The sequence below is a fragment of the Mauremys mutica genome, chromosome 5 (assembly GCF_020497125.1).
Source record: "Mauremys mutica isolate MM-2020 ecotype Southern chromosome 5, ASM2049712v1, whole genome shotgun sequence".
Lineage (NCBI taxonomy): Eukaryota > Metazoa > Chordata > Testudines > Geoemydidae > Mauremys > Mauremys mutica.
Window position 1 is genome coordinate 95981397 of NC_059076.1, and position 22379 is coordinate 96003775.

At 42.7% G+C, this 22379-nt stretch overlaps 1 protein-coding gene across 3 annotated transcripts in view; it reads right to left on the minus strand.

The window, feature by feature from the left end:
- The window catches only part of GABRB1 (gamma-aminobutyric acid type A receptor subunit beta1), a 228708-nt gene extending 221461 nt beyond the window's left edge, over positions 1-7247 (minus strand). For all 3 annotated transcript variants that reach the window (XM_045017371.1, XM_045017369.1, XM_045017370.1), the window contains exons 1-3: positions 7168-7247; positions 6918-7009; positions 6559-6626 (exon numbers count right to left, since the gene is read on the minus strand). In XM_045017371.1, coding sequence (XP_044873306.1) covers positions 6559-6626; positions 6918-7009; positions 7168-7247 — 240 coding nt within the window. The remainder of the gene's footprint in view (positions 1-6558; positions 6627-6917; positions 7010-7167) is intronic.
- Between the last annotated feature and the right edge of the window lie 15132 nt (positions 7248-22379).

Below are 22379 nucleotides of genomic sequence, written 5' to 3' on the forward strand. Positions count from 1 at the left end.
GTTGCAGCAAGTCTGGGGACAGGATTCACGCAGATACAGAAACCAGGCTGTTAGCCCCACAGTGATGGTAAGTCCATCAAGGGCAAATTCAGCACAGTGCCAGCTGCCCAAACATGGCTCCACTAAGGGTCAGATTGTCAGAGGAACTCCATTCCAATTTAAGTGCCAAAATAAACATCTAGGTTGAAAATCTGGCCTCGCTGGTGGGTGCTGAGCGCTTCAAAATCTGGCCCTCTGGTTTTGAAAATATGGTTCCATGTGGAGAAAGTCAGCCAGCTGACATGCTGCTTCAGTGCATTTCCTGGGGAAACTCCTTCAACAGGGAACATGTGGAATCCAGACAAAAAAAAATGCCTCTTGCACTGGCAGAGTGCTTTCACCTGGCGAGGAGGAGGGCTGGCAGTGCTGCCACCTGTCCTTCTAGGTCAATGAATGGCTCCAGCAGCACAGGTGCCCAGTAGGTAGCAGAAGGTGTAACTTGCATCCTCTTGTGCCTTTTGTGATTCTGGCCCAGAAACTCTGAGAGCAGTGTCAGCTCCTTTTAAATAAAACTAAACTAAAATACACAAACACACACACACCACTAATGTGTTTAATAGAAAATGAATGGTGCCTAGTAAAACAAAAGGAGAGGTTCAGTTCAAGAGCCAAGGTGATGTAGTAGCCAGCCTATCATGGCTGTGATTCACAGACCCAGGATCACATTCTTCTACTGGGCAGGCCATATTTCACTTAAGCAGAGCTATAGACTCCTTAATTACTGTAATAACAATGGTGGACCAAATTCATTCCTTTTGTCCCAGTAGGAGCTCTGTAGCTGATTCTGTAGTCAGTGGTGGTACACATTAAGGGCCCAGTCCGACAATCCTTACACATGCAAACTAGTCCCATTGAAGTCAATCAGTGAGGACTACTCACATGAATAAGGGTTGCAGGCCTTACTTTCATATTCTTCATGTGAGACTGTCTGAGCCACATTACCCTAAATGGGGGAAGAGTTAATGTGCCTTGAGGGATTGTGTTATGATACGCTGTTAATAGCATCATTAACAAAATACAATTGTTCTGTACATCTTACTTCACACTTTATAGTCTCATCTCCGTGTCCTGTGTTCAAAATGATTGTTGTCTTTCAGCAATGGAGCAATTTCCCCATCATAAAGATCTCTTGGAATATAATGGAGACCAAAGTTTGCAAATAAGTTTTCATTGTTTTCATAGCACAGTGATTGCAAGCATGTTTAAGCAGATGGCAAGAAAATTAACAGGCAGCAACATTTTTCATTCTGAACAAATAAAGGAGCTGAATTTCACAGACACTGAGTATTTGCAGCTCCCACCGAAACTAATGGGAGTGGTTCGTGCTTGGGACCAGATAATGGGAGTTAAGTGCTGTAGACTAGTGGACTCACCCCTGCGGCACCTCCTGCTGGTGACTCCTGGGAATTAGCTCAGTTCCAGCTCCGGAGCACCCTCTGCAGGCCAGTGATCCACCTGTCCTCTGGCCCCCGTGTCCCTCCCTGGACCCGGTGCCCTTTTACATGGGCTGCTGCCCCCTGGCAGTAACCCCTTTCTCTCAGTCTTAGGGTCTCCCCTCCCTGGGGAACCCCCACCCACTATCCCCACCTTGCCTCAGTATATGGCTACTGCCAGTCATTGTCTAGCCCCCATGCCCTGGGGCAGACTGCAGTATCAGCCTACTCATCATTGACAAGGTTGGGTTTGGACCTGCTGCCTTGGCCTACCCCGAGCTGCCCTCTGCAACCCCCAGTACCTGTTAGCCCCATGCTAGGCCACAGCCTAGGGTTTTCCAGGCTGGAGCTCCCCAGCCTTTCCCCAGCCCTGCTTCACTCAAGTACCCTGTGTCCAGCTCCCTGCAGCCAGGCCCATCTCACTCTACAACTAGAGAGAGACTTCTGTCTACTTCTGGCTTCTCTGCCCTTATAGGGCCAACTGAGTCTGTTTGGGGCGTCGCCCCAGCTGCAGCCACTTCCCCCAATCAGCCCAGCCTAAAAGCTGCTTTCTCCAGCCACAGCTCCCTCCCAAGGCTGTTTTTACCCCTTCAGGGCAGGAGCAGGGGTCCACCCCACTACAAGTGCCTAAATACTTTTGAAGATCTGGACCTCAGTGCCTTTAAAAACGAGGGTGAAACTATATACATTTTACTCTCAATATTTAAGGACATTTTCAAAATAGTTTTGACTGTTCTGCTTGTGGTCCAGATTGTGACAGGCTTGTACTTGGGCACACAGAGGGGGAGGAGGCTGTGGTTTTAATTGCTTTGGCAACACTTGTATAACTTGTCATGCCAATAACATCTCATGGAGCTTGGGAGAAAAAAAAGTGCAGAACCAGACACAGTTGCAGACTTGCACTGGAAAGAGCACAGAGACTGCTCTCTCAGTGCAGCCCCAAGGTGCCCAGCGCTAGAAAGGAAGTGAGGCAGGAAGGAGGTGGGTGCAGGGCCCTGCAGCATAAGTGGAGGAGACTGCACCAATCTAAAGCACAGTGTAGTCTCCACAATGACACCAGAGGCTTAACCCTTCCCTGAACACCTCCTGTGGCAGTGAGGCTACAAACAGTCTGTTACTGAGGGTGGTGGCTAAATATCACCATTTGGCTCCATTTAGATTAGAAATGTGTATTACAAAGTCATATATTGATATATATTACATGGGCTTTCCTCCACTTCAGTGGCCTTTGGATCAGGGCTGTAGCCTAGGTTTAGATTCCAGCAGTAATACTACTCTTAGGCTATAATTAAATTCCCCAGTGAAAAAGCTACCTGAGGCGTAACAATTCCTAACAGGGAAACGTCATTGCTGCTGCTTTGTAAACAGATAAACCAACAACAACAACAACAAATGCTGGTTCTTATTATGCTAGAAATGTTTTTTAATAGCTTTTAAAGTAGGTGTATATAAATAAGTAATTTAGCAAGGGGAAGCAGCAGCAGAGGGAATGGAAAGGGGGCATGGGGTCAGAAGTTAGCTAATGAGGCTGAAGCATTTTGAAAATGTGAAGAGGGCCACCTTGTTGGCCTTGGAAATGTAATGAAAACGAAAGGTTTGAAGCATTTGTCAGTATATCAGTTAGTATTTCCTACGCGTAAATAGAAAGAGGAAGTGAAGGTTTGGATCAGGTTGTAAAAACTTGGTACCTAAAGCAAGGTACCTAAGTGGCTTGATTTGCAGAAGTGCTGAGTCCCAGGCTAGCACTGTAACCATTGCACCATCCGTACGTTAATTTAAGTTTATTTCACTATAGTAAACCAGCTTGCAAAGTACATCTCTGTGATGGTAAAGCAAGACAGAAATAGGAAAGTAGGAAAGCCAACGTTTGAGTGAAAGGTTTCTAGTCTTGTCAGTTTTTTCATAGATTATGAATCTATGATCCATAGACTCCAAGGCCAGAGGGAACAATTGTGATCATCTGGTCTGACCTCCTGTATAACACAGACATAGAACTTCCCCATATCTTTTAGAAAAAACATCGAGTCTTGATTTAAAAATTGTCAGTGATGGAGAATCCACCAGGACACGTGGTAAATTGTTCCAATGGTTAATTAGCCTCACTGTTAAGCAATTACACCTTATTTCCAGTCTGAATTTGTCTAGCTTCAGCTTTCAGTCATTGGATCATATTATACCTTTCTCTGCTAGCTTAAAGAGACCATTATCAGAATGGTTGTGTCAGTGCAACTCCCCCAATTTTTTTTATCTGCAGACTTTGTTGTGCTGGTGTGGGAAGGGAGTGGAGCTGGGGGAGGGCAGACACATTATGGATCATGCTCTATGCAGCCCCAAGTGGAAATACTGCTGGGAAATACAACATAATTAACCCTGCACAGCAGCACTGTGTGCCTCCTGTGGCATGGCCCCCAAAGTCCCATTTGAGGATCCAGCATGCTCTGCACCTCGCAGAATAAGGCCTTTAGTACCATTAGTGTTGGCATTAATTTCACTTTGCTCGTGCACCCTTGAAAAGGATGTCAGCATAAAGTCATGGCAGGGGTAGACACATCATCTAAGGCAACCATTATATTAGAAGGGATGGTTTGCTCAGTGACTAGTTTGCGGAGTCTGACCCTGCTCCCAGGGAATGGTTTGCGGGTGAGGATAGGGTTTGTCCCCCTTGCTTAGCCTTGACATATGCAAGTTTTATGTGGTCTTTCCTCCACCCCATCTGCACAGTCACTAACATTTTCTCTTTGAAAGGAAAGTTCAGCAGGAACTCTGCAAGTTAGAATTAGCAAAGTCCGTCCATTGTGTTTTCCCTTTTCCCACCTACTGTTTATTATTACTTAACATTTGAATTAAGATATAGCTTTTATGTCCCATTCATAGCCCCATTGTGCTGGGCACAACACATATAGTGAAAACAGTCCCTGCCCCAAAGAACTTACAATGTTAACTGTGACACTAAAATAAATATAACTATATTTATTTAACAACAGAAAATTAAGATATACAGTTGAGTAGTAAAAATAAATCTGAAGAGAAAAAATACTGTCTTTTTAAGCATTCCAGTGATAAATATTAGACTGTATTAATATTAGGAAAAGGGAAATTAATTTGAGACTGATAAATGTCTTAGTACTTTGTGAAATTTCAATAAACTGACAGTGGGTATCAAAACAAAGCACAGCTATCCATTTCCTCTTAGTTGCATAGATGTTCCTCTTCAGATGGGACAAAAGTACCTTAGATTTTCATTTGAGACTGCCCCCCCCCAAATGCCCTTGAAGTATATTAATGAGAAATGATTTTGATGGGATTAAAAGTTCTAACTGATTTTCATTTTCTGTAGTAACGGAAGAGAATGTGAAACCAGCCCAGCACTAGATATTTTGTGCTTTACTTTTGCATTCATACCTATTATAATTCAGTCATCTCAGCAATGAAATTAACACAATCAAGTACAATGTAGCACACATCTTTGTCTGAAGTTACATTTTATTTGACCCTCAACCAGTTTTCATTTTTCTAATTTTGCTAATTAGCTGTGGAGCTTCCCTCACGTATATACATTTTTTTCTTTTTCCCAATGAAAAAAAGCATTTTCCAGTATTAGTTTTTTTCTTTGATTTTATGTTGAGAAGTTTTTAGTTTGTGAAGGTGATATTCTTTCTTTATAATAGCCTTTATCTCTACCTTCTAAATCAATTGACAGAGAAATTCAGTCTGTCCATCTGTCAAAAATATGTACCAGGAATCTTTAATATTTCTGAATATTTCTAGTATTTCAAATATATATAGTTGACTTGGGGTGAAAACGCTAAGAGTAAAACAGAAACCTTATATATTACATATATTTAAATGCAGTGAGCAATTTCAAAATTCTGATTTAAGTATATTCAAATTATAGAAATATTCTAAATGACTTTTCTTCTTAGCAGCCCTGAATTCCTTTACACAGACATTTGCTATTAATCCTGCTACTCCAAAGTATGTGATCCAATCTGCAATATCAAACTGTTTGCTTTTAGCAGGCAATTCGTGATGGAAGCCGTTCAACCTCTCCCCCCCCCACCCCCATTGCTGTTAAAATCCTCGCCGACATATTTGCTTGTGGAGTGATAAAGTAGTTCACATCACAGCCAAGATTTGTCAGTCATTCAGTAATTACAATCCACCTGTCCCAGGCAAGAGGACTCTGGAATACTAGAGGGAAATCAACAGGCTGCTGCTCTGTCTCAAGCAGTACCAATTCTGCCAGCCCTGACCCTCAGCAGCATTGTTACTTACGCAGAACATGGTGCTTAGCAGACAGCCTAGCAGCAGCTACTGTTGCTTTGACTATTTCCTCCACAAATCACAAGAAGAGATTAAAATACTGTATAAACAGACTACACTTTGCCCTCTAACTTCCTAATACAACGATCTCGCCCCTTCCCACAGGTGCCTCTGGGTTCCAAAAGCAAATGGGAGGTTCAGCCAGAGCAGATTTCTGCTCCTGCAGTCTGAATATGTAGCTCTACATAGAGCAAGTTGCATAGAGACACGCAAAATGCACCATCCCTTCCCCGCTCCCCCTTGAACACTGTTAGCAACCTTTGCCAAGGCAAAGGATCTCCGTCTCCTGACCAGTCAACAGTCAGGGAAGCGTGGTTGCCCCTAGACCCCGCCCCCCAGACTCCACAGATGCAGTATTGTCATTTTGTCAAATATGCCTTTTTTTAAATCCCCGACTCCCGGCCCCAGGGCTCTGGGGGCGGAGAGAGCGAGGAAGCGTGGAGCTGTCCTTGGTGCTGAAAGGCAGTAAGGCGCAACGACCGGCAGATGGCGCCGTGCCGTGTTTTAAAAGGACATGCAAGGAGACGGTCCAGTACTGTGCAAATTCGTCCCAAACAGGTTTCCCCAGCGCAGCTATCAACAGCTTGTCTCCAAAGAGCACTCATCGTGTTTAACTCTCCGCTCATTGTCCCTTGCTCTGGCACGAAAGAAAAAGCTGCACAGATACGAGTCTGAGACCCCGCCCCCCACAACTGAACTCTAAGGGGCAGGCACAAAATGTAACAATTTCAGAGCGCTGGTTTAATGCAGAGCGTGTACTCACCATGTTGACCTCTGAGACCATGTCTATATTGGCAATGTCTATCCTCATCCCGACGTCAACAGGAGCACCTTCAATCGGAAACAGGGGGTTTTCTTATGCACATCATAGACATTTAAAAGCACCATCCCTGTGCCTGGCTGTGGATTGGCAGATATAAACGTGTGTGTGTTTGCACGTGTGAGTTGGGTACATCAGGAGGTGTGTGCACGCATGTGAGTATGTGTGTTTGTGTGCGTACTTGGTCATAAATTGGCCCACAACCATTTACAAAGACTAATTTGCATTTCAACTGACGTTTCCCTCTGATAGAGGAAATGCAACACGGTTGTGCTACACGTTGAAAAAGACTGACAAATTACCTCCAAAGTCTGGCCTCAAGCGAATGTCGTATCCATGGAGCAATCTGTCCACTGTCTCTTTCACGTATGACATGTTGCTAGGCTCATTAACGCTGAAGGGAAGAAGGACGGATTGGATTGAGAATCAACGCTAAAACTGCAGGCGGACAGAAAAAAACAAATGCACGTACACCTCGAAAAATAATTAGATCAACGATTCGCACAGGCACTAACACAACCGGGAGAGAGCACACCAGAGAATAACGCTCACCTTTGCGCACAGCAGACCATGGCTATCATCACCGGGAACGAGAGAATCCCAAAATACTCTCGACTGTGAACTGTCCACATTCCTAACTCTGTCTGCAGAATTGGCTTTTCTGCGAAGATCCAAGGAATGCAACTTAGTCCAAGGCAGAGCAATACCGGTAATTCCCAACAGACCAACGCATGCGCGGACCTCGCTTGATCTCCAGACACCTTTTGCCTTGAAAACAATTTGCGTAAAACAGTCAACAGATCCAAATCTCTCAAAGTTACTGATCTCTTCAGCCAGGCTTCTCAGAGCAGACCAGGAAAGCACCTGCGGTGGCAGCAAGGTTTTCTCCCCCACACAAGCTGAGCCCAGCGTGGTGGGCTCAGACAGAACCAGGCGCTGCTTTGGCATCTAGTGTGGACAGTCTCCGATTGCACATTGCAGCTGGAGGCTGTCGATCTGGACGGAGCTTAGAGCACAGGGAATGGTTCGGGACATAGCCGGCCGTGGAAAGTGTTCAGAGAAACGGTAACCAGGTCTGTCCCAGATGTGGGGGGTGGGGTGGAATAAGAGAAGCAGCAAGCCAACAAGCTGTTCTCCGATTATGTTTTGTGGCTGGAGCAAAAGCCTCTATTGTGACTGACATGGACAACAGAAGCTCCACAAACGAGAGAGCCACTCGGCTTCCCACACTTACAGCCGTAACATAAGTGACAAGTACCCGCTTCCCCCCTACCCCCGCCAGCCCCGGCAGGCATTAGCAAAAGCTTGTGCAACACCTGATCGCTACACTACCTCTCTTCCTCGCAGCCCTCCACATACAGTGATAGCCTACACCCTGCATTGGGGTTGTTCCTTTGTTGTATTTTAGCACAATGAATAGCTTACGCGGCTCTCGAGGGCTGGCAGACACACCTGGGGAGGAATCCTATGTGTGCACCATGGAGAGACACAACACCGCAACAGGCGTGCTGCTGTGGCACAGCTGGACACAATGCGTGCACGCATTCACTGCATAGAGTCACACCACCAACTCTCACCTCTCCCAGCGGCTTTGACGTGAGAACGCCGAGGGGAAGCGGGGTGGGTGTAAGAGGCACTTCAAAGCATCAGTCTGTTATTTTCCTCCCGGACATTTCCTGAATGTTGATGAAGAGGACTGTGACGGCTACAATCCGCCCCCTTTCACCACAGCATAAAGGTGCTTGAGGGATCTGTGATCCCAGTCTGCGTACCTACATGTTTGTTTATTTCCCCATCCGAATGTGACGTGCAGAAATCATTGTAATAGGGCAACAAGTAGCCTCGGAGTTTCCCATAACGCCCGCCCTCTGCTGATTCCGGTGTTTGATACCCAAGGCAGAAACTCCAAGGATCCTGAGCACCAGTGCACATGACTATGCATACTTAAAGCAAGTGCTCAGTCGGGACGGCTTGTGAGAGCGCTGGGGAGTTCTGAGCAGCTCAAACGCTGGGCAAAACGTCCCTTCAAGGGGGCCTGTCACAGTGGAGGGGGAGTCAAAGGACAAGGATGGCATTATACTAAACATCTGCAAACTCATACAAGAGTGGGAGGAAAAAACCTTTGCCAAAACCAGGTACTGCAGCAAGGTCCTCTAAAAAATTCATTTAAACTAGGGTTGGTTTTTTTTTGCTCCATCCTAAAAGATAAAACTATTTTTTCAAGTAATAGTCCCACATCAAGCACCCTGCACCTGAGCATTCATAGACTTTGGAGAAGTTCAGATCACAATCCAAACCAAACAAATGCCCCCTATTCCTGTAATGGGCTGAACCAAAATCCTGGATCCACACTATGTACTAGGGGACAATTGGCACATGATTTCAATTTAGGGGTACAGACCCATCTCTGCCTAAAAGTAGTAGTAGTTTTTTTCTGATGTGCTGTGGCTCAGTTATTTCATAATTGATGTGGATGATGGATTGTCTGAGTCAGCTGATGGTTTTCATGGTCACCCAGGGGTGCTGGAACAATTTTTATAGTGGGGGTGCTGATGATAGAAACCATGTATTTGGTGTTTGTTATTCAAGCCAGAGGGTGCAGTAGCATCCTCTCTCATCCCAACATCTAGTTCCAGCAGCACTGTGGCCTTCATGACATCCACAGCACTATTGTATATGGTAGTTGGCTCAATCTATAAAACTGGGTATACTCATGATCTGATATGTGGGCTGCAGTTGGAGCTATCATGGATTGATCATTTACAGCCTGTAGTTTGTGGGAGGGACACACTTTTCCTGTTTTGGTAAGGGACATGCTTCGTTGATCTTCCCTTCCAGGCTAATGGCACCTGATTGGCTTCCAGAGGCTTCTGAAGAAGCATGCTGTCCTTACAACAAATCACTCTATTGAAGGGTTAGCAGACTTCATAATGATCTTTTGTTCACAGTCATCTAAAGGGTGGAGAAGTGCTAAGGGGAGAAGAATTTTATTTAAGGAGAATCCATGCTCTAGCTAGATTTTCACATATTTCTTCACATTAATTGCAATTTTTTAACTTCTTCAATATCTGATTACAAAGTTGTTTTAGTGCTAAGTGGAACCTGTACGGTGGGAAACAGGTAACTCATCTCTCCCAGAGACTGCACTGAATCCATCTCTTGTACTTGGTACCACTGATCATGAAGTATTGTTGACTCACCTATAAACCCTACCATGAGTGAATGGACTTGACCTTTGGTGATTCCATTCCCTTCTTGCAGAGTGTTCCAAAGGGGGTGATTTTGGTAACTGATGTGCATCCTCATGTGGGGATCCAGCTTGTCACTCCTTTTGTGTGTATGTGTGTATGTGTGTATGTGTGTATGTGTGTATTATTGGCCTGTGACAATTTGAGATATCTCTCTATGTACAGCGTATGAATTCTGGCTGATTTAATGAAATTGCTGTATCATTGAATGCCTCAGTGTATGTGGAATACACCATCTTCCACCTGAGAAGCATTAAACTTTGATAGCTCCCATTGAAATGAGAGCACCTTAGGACAAGGGGATGGCCATATCCTGGGTGAAACCACTTTTCTTCAACTTCTCTGTGGGAGGCTGGGATTTGGAAAGTAGAATATCCCCAAACAAGAGAACAGAGATATTAGGTGTTAATGCTGGGTCTTAAAAACCAGAGCCGGAGACATGGGGGTGGGTGGTGTGAGGGACTCACAACAAAGAAAGTTTGGACAAGAGAGAGGAATAGAAATACATGAATTTTTTTTAAGCAAAGGGGTTCTTTTTAACTGCTGGACCAGTCGAAGAAGAAGAAGAAAACTGGCTGCAGAGGCGAGGGAGGGAGAGAGAGCAAGTGTGAGAGAGAGTGACCATGATTTGGAGAAACCATTTGCAAGACACGGAAATCCTAGACTTTTTAGATGACTCTGACCTAAGCCCAAGAATGCTCAATAGTGGAGAGGAAACTGAGGCAGGGAAATGTGTAGAGGTGTTTTTTTTAGCTGGTCTAAGTCCTTATATTTTTTTTGCTAGCTAAAGTAAAGAGTGATTGGTTTTGGAACCCTTTGCAAAGTCTGTGTGTCTATTTGATTTCACTATCACATGTTCATGAAGAACTGTAAACCCAGAGTGCTGACAGGGTGCGAGCTCTGCTAAAGGGTGTGCTACTGGAGAGTCAGGGGTTGGGGGGTCAGCACTGTTCTGGGGCCCTAGGACAGAGTGGGCCATGGGGTCCCATTTCTGTGAAGGGATAGCACACTGCCTGTGCCTAGGAAGCATGCCAGAGAAGCCAAGGAAAGAGACAGAGCTGCAGCCTACTCAGGCCAAAAGAAGCCTAACACCTGGGTTCAGTGATTGAGGTGCAAACACAGAGCCTGGTGAGCATCCAGCTGGAGGGAGCTTCACCAGGGATGTGATTGGGCCACTGGAAGGATTAATAAGGAAACAATATGCTTATATTTATGACTCTCCGTTCAATGTCTGTTTCTTCTGACCCTGCTAAAGTATCTGAATGATTTATTCAGTATATGGCAGAGTCTGGGACGTGAATGAAGGCTGACTATTTGAGGCTCACTCTTGACAAAATGGAAGTAATACTGGTGGGTTGAGAAAAGCAACTGGAAGATATGGACATCTCTGCCCCTTTGATAGAAGGTATGTGCCATTTGTCTCACAGTATTGTTAGATTCCCCGCTGCCGTTATATGATCAAGTAATAAAGAGTGACTTTTACCATCTTCTTTTGGCCAGAGCTTGTGAGACGGGGGCTTTGCTACATTGACTCTCACGCTATTGCCACCAGAGCTGACTGAAGAATTAAAACTGAAATGTCTCAAAAATGTTGAAGATTTTGAAGTTTCCATTTCAAAGGGTTCAAAAGAGACCCACGTTACCTTTCTGCTATACTTTCAAAATCAAAATTTTTCATCAACAATGTTGTTGAAGTTCTTAGTGAAAATTCACATTTATCAAAACATGCAGGTTTTGGGAAATAAAAACTTTCAGTAGTGGTGTTGGTAACATTTTTAAATTTGAAAAAAAAATGATTAACTGTTCTGAAGACTTTTGGGTTTGTGACAAAAGATTTTTGTGATTTATTTTTTACTTTTGAGTAAAAGGTTGTTTTTGCTCAATCCCCTCCCTCTTTTCATTTGAAAAACCACAACCAGCTCTAATGGCAACCTTAAGACTAGACTGCTACATTGCACATGAACCACACCCTGAGTCCATTTGGAAATGGAAGCTGGAGCAGAATGCAGCAGAGCACTTGCTAAATGAGGTTTCTCACTGTGAACATGTTATACCAGTATTTTGTGATCTACACTGATGCTTCCAGTTTGTGTATGTAGTTTAAATGGATTTTATTTTAACTGATGAAGTCTGCATCTCTGCTGGTAATTTGAAGGAAATCTCCCATCATTGCTAGCAATGGTGGGAATGCTAGTTTAAACCAGCTACAGAGGGGATTAGTACCATGTTAGATAACCCTACTTAGAGTTGGACTAGATGACATGGGGTAGATTTTCCTAAATTGCAAGTGTAGACATGGCCTAGGTGGCTTTATCTTTTCTTGTCTGAGGGACCATCTCTCTCCCTGTGCCATATAACCACTGCTTCAATCAGAAGAGGTACTTGAGCAGGAGCTCCCTTGATGTAAGAAAGGGGAGCTGCTGGCAGGATGTTCTCTATGAGGAGCTGTAGAGAACTGGCAAGTATTTGTTAATATTTTTTATAAATATCATATGTGCCTCAGTCTGTCTGTGTGATATTATCCTGGAGTTAAATCAATGTGTGTGTGTGTGGGCAGAGGGAGCAAGGAGAAAATTAAACAATGGTAAAGATAATGCTCCTAGAGTAAACAATGCCGGGAACTCTCAGTTGGAGAATGTGCTCTCTCCAGCTCCATCCAGGTTGGTCAGGTTTCTATTTCCCAGGCTGAACCTAGGATCAAAGGCTATATTAAAACCTTAGCGGTGCTAGCCTAGGGAGGAGGAAAGTTAGGTATGGGCTGTCAACATGCTGACAGAGAGACTGAAAAGGAGCATCCCAGAAGGTGTGGGCAGGACAGTCTGCTTCTCCCTGCGAGCGGTGAAGTTAGCTGGGTTGAGGGATACTTCCAAAAGCTGGCAAGCACAGCTTAAGGTGTAAGACCCATGCATATAGGCAGCTTATTGTTTAATCCTTTGCTCTGTGTGTTTTGTACCTTTGGGGGATAAATAAATAATGCTTTGTTTTAAAGACTGGTTTTGGGACTATCAGATTTTGTGTGCTTTCACAGTATGTGATGTGTACCCCGTGTCTAGAATGAATGAGATACTGGACAAGCTGGGGGATGCACAGTTTACTTTACAAAAGGTTATTGGCAGGTACCTTTGGATTCTGACGATAGATCTAAATCTGCATTTATCACCTCTTGACTTTGTGGTTTTACCCTTTGTGCTCAAGCAGGCTCCAACTACCTTTCAGCATGTATGAGCTACTGAAAGTGACAGAGGGGCTGTCTTTGCATATGTTGATGATATTTATATTTTAGTCAGTCCTGGGAGGAGCTTGTGACTCAGGTTGGAAAAGTGCTCAAATGCATTCAAGATGTAGGATTGACTGTAAAGGAGGAGAAGCGTAACGGGGAATAGCCTAGGTGACTTATCTGGGCCAGTAAAGTGGGAAGTGGCCAGATTATGCCAGAACTGGCAAAGATGGAGGCTATAAAAGATTGGGCTGCCCCTGGACACCAAAACAGGCCCAATCCTTTATCAGGATGGCTGGGTATTACAGGAGCTTTGTACCCCACTTTAGCTCTCTAGATTTACTCATCCCTGAACTGTAAAAATAGGTAAACCAGACAAAGCGGTCTGGACCGAACAGTATCAAAAGGCCTTCTGAAGGAAGCCACGAGCGAAGACCTGGTTCTGGTAAACCCAGACTTTGACAATTCTTTTATGGTTTTCACAGATGCCTCAGACAGAAGGTTAAGTGCTGTGCTAATGCAGATTGATGCTAATAAGGGAGAGAGTCACCATGTTGTGTATCTGAACAAGAAATGTCTGTACCAGGAATAAAACTATGCCACTATTGGAAAGGAATGCCTTACTATAGTGTGGGGACTTGAAAAGTCAAACCCAGATCTGTTCAGGTGAAATTTTACTGTGTACACTGACCAGGTGTGTCTCAGCTGGCTGCATCAAATGAAAGGATCTAAGGCCAAGCTGTTAAGATGCAGTTCACCCTGACTTCGTGATATGAGGCTTTAGTTTTGAAATTCACCCCCTCTTGGTCTAAAATAGCCTAAATCTCTGACCTTATTGGTATCTGTTGACAATGAAACATATGTATTGACAGAATCCCACATCATGTAGTCAGGTCAATGATTTTTCATCACCAGGAGATGGTACTGAGGTTCTGTGAACTGTAATTGAATCCATCCTTATGGTCATGGGTCATCATCATTTCCAGGGATGGAGCCATCTACCATTTCTAATATTAAGTATGTCAAATGACTTCTACAACTACAAGGCCTTGTAGCATTCTGCTTTCAATGTCAACTCCCTGTAGCAGACAGAGGATTAATGCTGCTTCTGCTGCTGCTATGGAAAGCATTACTAGTGACAGAGGATACTGCAAATCTGACCTTGTCAATTCATTTACTTTGATAAAATTACTTGATCATCTACAGGAAATGAGCAAATAATTCTCAATAAATTGTTTACTCAGGGCTAGCTGCATCTCCGACCCTTGTCGTGTCTCTGAGCCCACACCTTCAGGTGTCAGACCTGGTGCCTTTATCTATCTTGGGGTGGAATGTCACAATTCCAGCACTACTAGAACAGGCTGTGAGCTATAGTCAACTGTGTATCAACCAGTCTAACTCAGCAGGTCTCAGTTTGGACACCTGTGGTTCTTCCCACCAGGAGTCTGTGACCAGTGGTGTACATAGTTACTAGACAAACTTCTAGAAACAAAAGTATTATTTATTTTAGCAGTAGGAACACAGCATTTTTAGACTATATATCTGTATACCACATTAATAGATATTATGTACATGGTATTAGTATAATATACATTGTGTAAATATAAGTATTGGGAAATTATGTTAACTGACTATATTATGCTGTCCCCATAATTCTGTTCTCTCATGTCAACTATCCCACAACACTTTGCAAAGCTGAAGTCAGCTTTGGTATTTGAAAATAGTAGGGCTGTCAAGCGATTAAAAATAATTAATCGTGATTAATTGTGCTGTTAATAGAATACCATTTATTTAAATATTTTTGGATGTTTTCTACATTTTCAAATATATTGATTTCAGTTACAACACAGAAAACAAAGTGTACAGTGCTCACTGTATATTTATTTTTTATTACAAATATTTTCACTGTAAAACAGAAACAAAAGAAATAGTATTTTCAATTAACCTAATACAAGTACTGTAGTGTAACCTCTTTGCTATGAAAGTTAAATTTACAAATGTAGAATTATGTACAAAAAACTGTACAAAAATAACTGCACTTGTAAGTTGCACTTTCATGAAAAAGAGATTGCACTACAGTACTCATATGAGGTGAATTGAAAAATTCTACTTTTTTTCAGAGGGGTAGCTGTGTTAGTCTGTATCAGCAAAAACAATGAGGAGTCCTTGTGGCACCTTAGAGATTAACAAATTTATTTAGGCATAAGCTTTTGTGGTCTAAAACCCACTTCATCAGATGCATGGAATAGAAAATAAGTAGGGAGGTATAAATACCTAGCATGTGAAAAGATGGGAGTTACCTTACCAAGTGGGGGGTCAGTGCTAACGAGCCAATTCAATTAAGGTGGAAGTGGGCTATTCTCAACAGTTGAGAAGAAGAGAGGAAAAATCACTTTTGTAGTGCTAATGAGTTCAATGTAATAAAGGTGGCCCATTTCAAACAGTTGACAAGAAGGTGTGAGTATCAGCAGGGGGAAATTAGTTTTTGTAGTGACCCAGCCATGCCCAGTCTTTATTCAGGCCTAATTTAATAGTGTCCAGTTTGCAGTTTCTCATTGGAGTCTGTTTTTGAAATTTTTGTTGTTGAAGAATTGACATTTTTAAGTCTGTTATTGAGTGTCTAGGGAGATTGAAGTGTTCTCCTACGGGTTTTTGACTATTATAATTCTTGATGTCATAATTCTTTTCAAAACTAATAGAAAAAGGGATCTGAGCATAGTTGAAGCAAATTAATTAAAAACATTGAAAGAATATTTGCTGGATATGTATTGCGTTATTTACCAGCTTTAGAAATCTGAGCTTTGATGATAAATTTGTGTAATGCTCTGCTTCTTTGAATAATTTGTCACCGGAGCTATCTCACTCAAAAGTACTAATTATTTGTTTTTAGCATATAAACTAGGCATTAATATGCAAAAACATAACATATTTTGAGTTACTATTGCTCAGGCAAAGTAACTGATCTTGCATTCAGGAGAGGATTTTTTTAACCTTATATGGGTTTATGCTATTAATTACCCTGACCTACTCCAAGAAATTTTACACTGACTAATCAGGGCTCGTAGAACAATCTGTTATTTCACTGATGCCTTTCTAAATATTTCCCTGCTCAGTAACTCAGCAGAGGTAACATTTATCCTTCTCAAATTCAGCCCCCTCATTTGTGCTCTGTATAGTGCTGTGTGCAGTGACCTCAGAATATGTAATTGATGTTTCTGAGGCTCCAACAGTGTTGTATGAACTTATTTAGCAGAAAAGCCAGATTTATTTATTTATATATTTTGTGGAAGTAGGCCACAGTGTTTGAAAAATACAGCTATATTGAAATGTATAGTATGTCATATAAACGCTAATGCCAATTTCAGCGACCTTAGCTGTTTCACTAATGAAATTTGGAGTACTTGTGGCACCTTAAAGACTAAAAAATTTATTTTAGCATAGAGTGGCCACTATGGATGTGGAAGCCCTCTACACTAACATTCCACACGAATATGGACTACAAGCCATCAGGAACAGTATCACCGATAATATCACGGCTAACCTGGTGGCTGAACTTTGTGACTTTGTCATCACCCACAACTATTTCACATTTGGGGACAATATATATCTTCAAGTCAGTGGCACTGCTATGGGTACCCGCATGGCCCCTCAGTATGCCAACATCTTTATGGCTGACTTAGAACAACGCTTCCTTAACTCTCGTTCCCTAACACCCCTACTCTACTTGCGCTACATTGATGACATCTTCATCATCTGGACTCATGGAAAAGAAGCCCTCGAGGAATTCCACCGAGATTTTAACAATTTCCATCCCACCATCAACCTCAGCCTAGACCAATCCACACAAGCGGTCCATTACCTAGACACTACTGTGCTAATAAACGATGGTCACATAAATACCACCCTATACCGGAAACCCACTGACCGCTATACTTACTTACATGCCTCCAGCTTCCATCCCGGACACACCACACGATCCATTGTCTACAGCCAAGCTCTAAGATACAACCGTATTTGCTCCAATCCCTCAGACAGAGATAAACACCTACAAGATCTCTATCAAGCATTCTTAAACCTACAATACCCACCTGCTGAAGTGAAAAAACAGATTGACAGAGCCAGAAGAGTACCCAGAAGCCACCTACTACAGGACAGGCCTAAAAAAGAAAATAACAGAACACCACTAGCCATCACCTACAGCCCCCAACTAAAACCTCTCCAGCGCATCATCAAAGATTTACAACCTATCCTTGAAGATGATCCCTCACTCTCACAGATCTTGGGAGACAGGCCAGTCCTCGCTTATAGACAGCCTCCCAACCTGAAGCAAATACTCACCAGCAACCGCACACCATACAACATAAACACTAACCCAGGAACCTATCCTTGCAATAAAGCCTGATGCCAGCTCTGTCCACATATCCATTCACGTGACACCATCACAGGACCTAATCACATCAGACACACCATCAGGGGCTCGTACACCTGCACATCTACCAACGTGATATATGCCATCATGTGCCAGCAATGCCCCTCTGCCATGTACATTGGCCAAACCGGACAGTCTCTACGCAAAAGAATAAATGGACACAAATCTGACATCAGGAATCATAACATTCAAAAACCAGTGGGAGAACACTTCAACCTCTCTAACCACTCAGTGACAGACTTGAAGGTGGCAATTTTGCAACAAAAAAACTTCAAAAACAGACTCCAAAGAGAAACTGCTGAACTTGAATTAATATGCAAACTAGATACTATTAACTGTGGTCTAAACAAAGACTGGGAATGGTTGGGTCATTACACCAATTGAATCTATTTCCCTATGTTAAGTTCTCCTCACACCTTCTATGGCCCATCTTAATTATCACTTCAAAACGTTTTTTTTCCTCCTGCTAACGATAGCTCATCTCAATTGATTAGACTCTGCCTGTTGGTATGCATACTTCCACCTTTTCATGTTCTCTGTATGTATAAATATCTCCTGTCTGTGTGTTCCATTCTATGCATCCGAAGAAGTGAGCTTTAGCTCACGAAAGCTCATGCTAAAATAAATTTGTTAGTCTTTAAGGTGCCACAAGTACTCCTGTTTTTTTTTGCGGATACAGACTAACACGGCTGCTACTCTGAAACTAATGAAATTTGTTACTCTTGGAGAAATAGGAGAGCATCAGTATTACAGAGGTTAGAACAGGATCCTTTCATTGTCATGACTACCTCTGACACCCAGAGCACTGGTTGTTTATGAGAATGAATGACAATTTGGGAGAACATTAAAACAAATTACTCCTACCTGCTTTCTGTAATATCTATAATAACTCTTGCTATCTCTGTTCCAGGAAAATTCTGTTTTAAATATACTTTTTTAGACTTTTACATTGAACTCTTCTTTCTTTTGCTCATGTTTCTTTTTCTTTATTACTTTCTGTAATATTTCATCTTCTGGTAATTAATTTTTTTAATCTGACAGTCCTTCAGCTTTGCTGTTTTGAAAGAGTTTTGAAAATACGCTAATCAAGTTGAGCGTATTTCAACACTATTCAAGTGACTTTTGGGAATGTATGTAATTTGTGCTGATTGAGTATAACACTTTTTGAAAAAATCCTTCCTACCGAGGGCTAATAGAGTGTTTATACTCATTGCTGTGTCATAGACTGACATTGCTCCTCTGAAGGGTTTAAAAAGGGATCTTCCTTGGAGTGGTTATAAGGTCTGCTGCACGGTAGGCTCTTGATAGACTCCTTATTTACCAGGCTGCTTTGGAGGACTGTGTCTTGCTTGATGATCATTTCAAATTTGTCAAAGAGCACTTGGAAATCACACTTGGACCATCACAGATGGTCAACCTGCTTATCCCACCAGAATGTATCTCCACACAAGCAACTTCAGTAATTATTCTTATTCCTCAGGGTCCAGTGTTAAAATTCCCTACTTAGAATGCTAAGTAAGAGCTGAATCAAATATTTGCTAGAAAGGAATTTATTTAACATATAGTCCAGTGTCTGGGAGGAGGGGGCTGTGCCCTTTCAGTAGCCATATTATGGTGACCACTGTGGTTGAAGAATGATGCAAAAAGTTGAGGATATGGATGCCCAGCAGTGGAATCAAATGCAGGGTCATGTATCCTTCAAGCCTCTTGTGGTGGACAAGTGGAAATTAGGTAGGAAGAATACATGACCACATAGCAAACTGTCCATTCCCTACCACACTGACCCCTGTTGGCTGTAAGAAAATGAAAGCTATCATAGTGATGTCGCAACCCTATGCTCAGTTATGGTTTTTGTATGGCCAATTGTCGGTCTACGGCCATCTTGTTCTGGTGGAAGGACAAGGTAACCTCCATTTTGGGTCAGGTTCTTGTTCCTGAGAAAAGGGAGAGAGCGGGAATCTGACCTTGCCCAGCAACACCGTGGTGCCATGTGCAACCCTAAGGTGCGGTGTGCAACATTATAGTGCCGTGTGCCTTTTCCCGCTCTTTTTGCCTAGTCACCTAGGGGTCAGGCTAGTGTCGTGTGCATAACCCTAGTGTGCCAGGCACAGCTCCTGTTTGCGTAGAGGGCAACAGCTCGGAGCCTGGAGGGCATAGGAGCCAGGGACAATCAGACGCTGACACGAGTAAGGGCCTTCAAATAAAACTATGTCTCCCACCAAAATCTGCAGGAGTGTCCGCATGTTAGCTGAAAGGCCTGATCACCCTTTCAGCCAGAAGGGTCTCCTCCGGATTTAGCCGGCTCGTGTCGTTTCTTGGATTACCCCCACCCCCAACTTGCCATGTACTCGGTGTCTGTACTGCTGGTCAGCTGCACCTGGAGTGTGGTATATGCATTGTAATTTCTGTAAATACTCTGTTTGCTTAACCTCTTCCCTTTTTCCCTCCCTTACTTAGTGCAATGTTGCATGTGTACAGTATATAAGAGTATTAATTATTGTTCTGGTTAATTGTTGTATCTTGCAATATTTGGTTAATTTGTGTACAGTTTACTCAGTTTTGTGTATTTGTTCTGGATTTTAGTGAGCAGTTGATCACAGGTTGTTTAGTTTCTTGTTGTCAGATGTAAATAGACTGCTTCAAGTTGTATATATTGCTGTTCTGATGATATTTTTGATTGGTGATTTGTTTTTCTCTTAATTAGAGTTGTGTAAATGTTCTTGTTCTAATAGTATTGTTAGTTGGTAAGAGTCCTCCTCCCCAGCCCAAGTTGCAACTTTCCCCCCTCAATAAACGGCCACGTGGTTTTCAATTTCAATCTGTCATGTTTTAATTTTCCTCTCTCACTCGAATAAACTCAATCGAACCTGTATTGGTCTCGGACAAGTGACAGTCAGGAAAGGCATGTGCTAAGTCTACTGCCTTGCATCTCATCTTCAGCCATTACCAAATCCTCAGTTAAATGAATGCAGTTCTGGAAAAGAATGACAATGATACCCTTCATCACAAGCCTTTCCCTACAATGCCCTCACCTAACTGAGCTGCCTTGTTCCTAAGAATAATACCCTGCTACCCTCACTGAACGTACCATAGGCCATCAGTTAATTGAGTATTTCCCACAAACAGAAGACAACTTTCATTACTGGAAATATGGAGAGACGTAATGTGGAAACATTCTCTCCAGACTCTTAATCAGGACTATGGAACAACCAAGGGAGACTTCCTCCAGTGAATGCATCCCAGGTTCTACACTTAGCCCAGTGCATCCTAAGACAGGACTTTGGCAGCTTAGTCAGTAGTGTGTGATTATTCAGTGAGTGCAGACATGTCTGATAAAGCTCCTTATTTGTCACTTTACTATCAAGGATCTCCATAGTAACCTGGGAATGATGGAACTGCTTGTCTGTGCAAATTTAGTAGCATCACCCTCCCCACACCACTAACCCCTACTGTTCAAAACCCCTGACCTAAGGATATGTCCAGTGCATGCTGGGACTTGGGGTCTCCAATGACACAAATATAGGGGGAGATTTTCAAAGACACAAAAGGTAGTTAGGTGCTCAACTCCCATTTATACTTTAGAAAATCTCTCCATTGGTTTCTTGTAAAGCTGTGTCCATTGGTTTAACAGGCAGGTGTGTGTTTTGTGTAATTTGAGGCTTTGTCTCTATAAGTACATTCACCACTGCTCCATTGCCAGTATCTACTTGTCCATCCTATTTGTGGGCATGAATTGTTTGTATTTGCTGGGGCCTGGGTTCTCCAGCCGCACACACACAGTGCATCTTGATCATTAATTGTCCAACTGAGCAGCTTGCATAAGGTATACACAGGAAAAACCATTCAGTAATTGGAAGTTTGGGATTTGTATGGTGCTTTGAACAGTTGTCCCACAGTAGAAGCAGGGTGGAACCATGCCGTCTCAGCAGAAGTATTAGGTGGGATTTTGTTCCATCCCAGTGTGAATACTGAGGGCAGGATCTGATCTCACAGAGCAAACTTCCATCCTTTCTGGAAGCCTGGAAAGGCAAACCAATAACAGCAGGACTTGTCTATGCTGTTAACTAGTGAAATGCTCAATTGCTTTATGGTAAATTTTGAGAACATTTAAACATTGTTTTCTTTACAGCAAATTGTTTTCTCCAGAGATCTAACATACAGTAACACTTTCCAAGCCATTACTGTGGTAGCATCTGCATTCCATCCTGTTCTTCCATTTCAGCAATAACTATTCTTTTGCCAGTCATCAGTGTCACTTTTAGCAGCTATTTGTTAACTAGACCTATTTGTGGGCACAAGGGTCCCCTAAAATGTCTAAACTTGGTACAGGGCTAAGTTTTATAGCAAGTATATTATTATCCAGGCAGTATTGTCTACCCGGTCTCCCAGTGATCAGACATCTCTAAAATATATATACTAAACTCCTAGAAATGATGTAGCATCCCCAGCATTGTCTGAGCTAGTGATTTTTTGGCCAAGATATTCAAAATAGCAGTAGACTCCTAACTCATATTTAGGCACCTGAATAAGTAGTCTGCTTTGCAAAAGTGTTGAGCCTTGCAGTTCCCATTGGAGGCAATAAGTCTGATACAAAGCCCCCTAAGGTCAATGGTAATCTTTCCATTAACTTAAATTAGTTTTGGGTTAGGCCTAATGAAAACTGCTGAGTACTTAGTGCTTTTAAAAATCAGGCCATTTATTTAGGTGCCTAAATTTGGATCTAGGACTGTAACATTAGGCTTCCAAGTTCTAAAATCATTGCCTTTTGTTTTCAAAATCTGTAAAAGGAAATCTAACTTCTGTTGCTGCTTTGATTTTTGAATTGCATAGGTCTTTGCCTTGTACTAGAGATGGCTTTTATTACATTCCT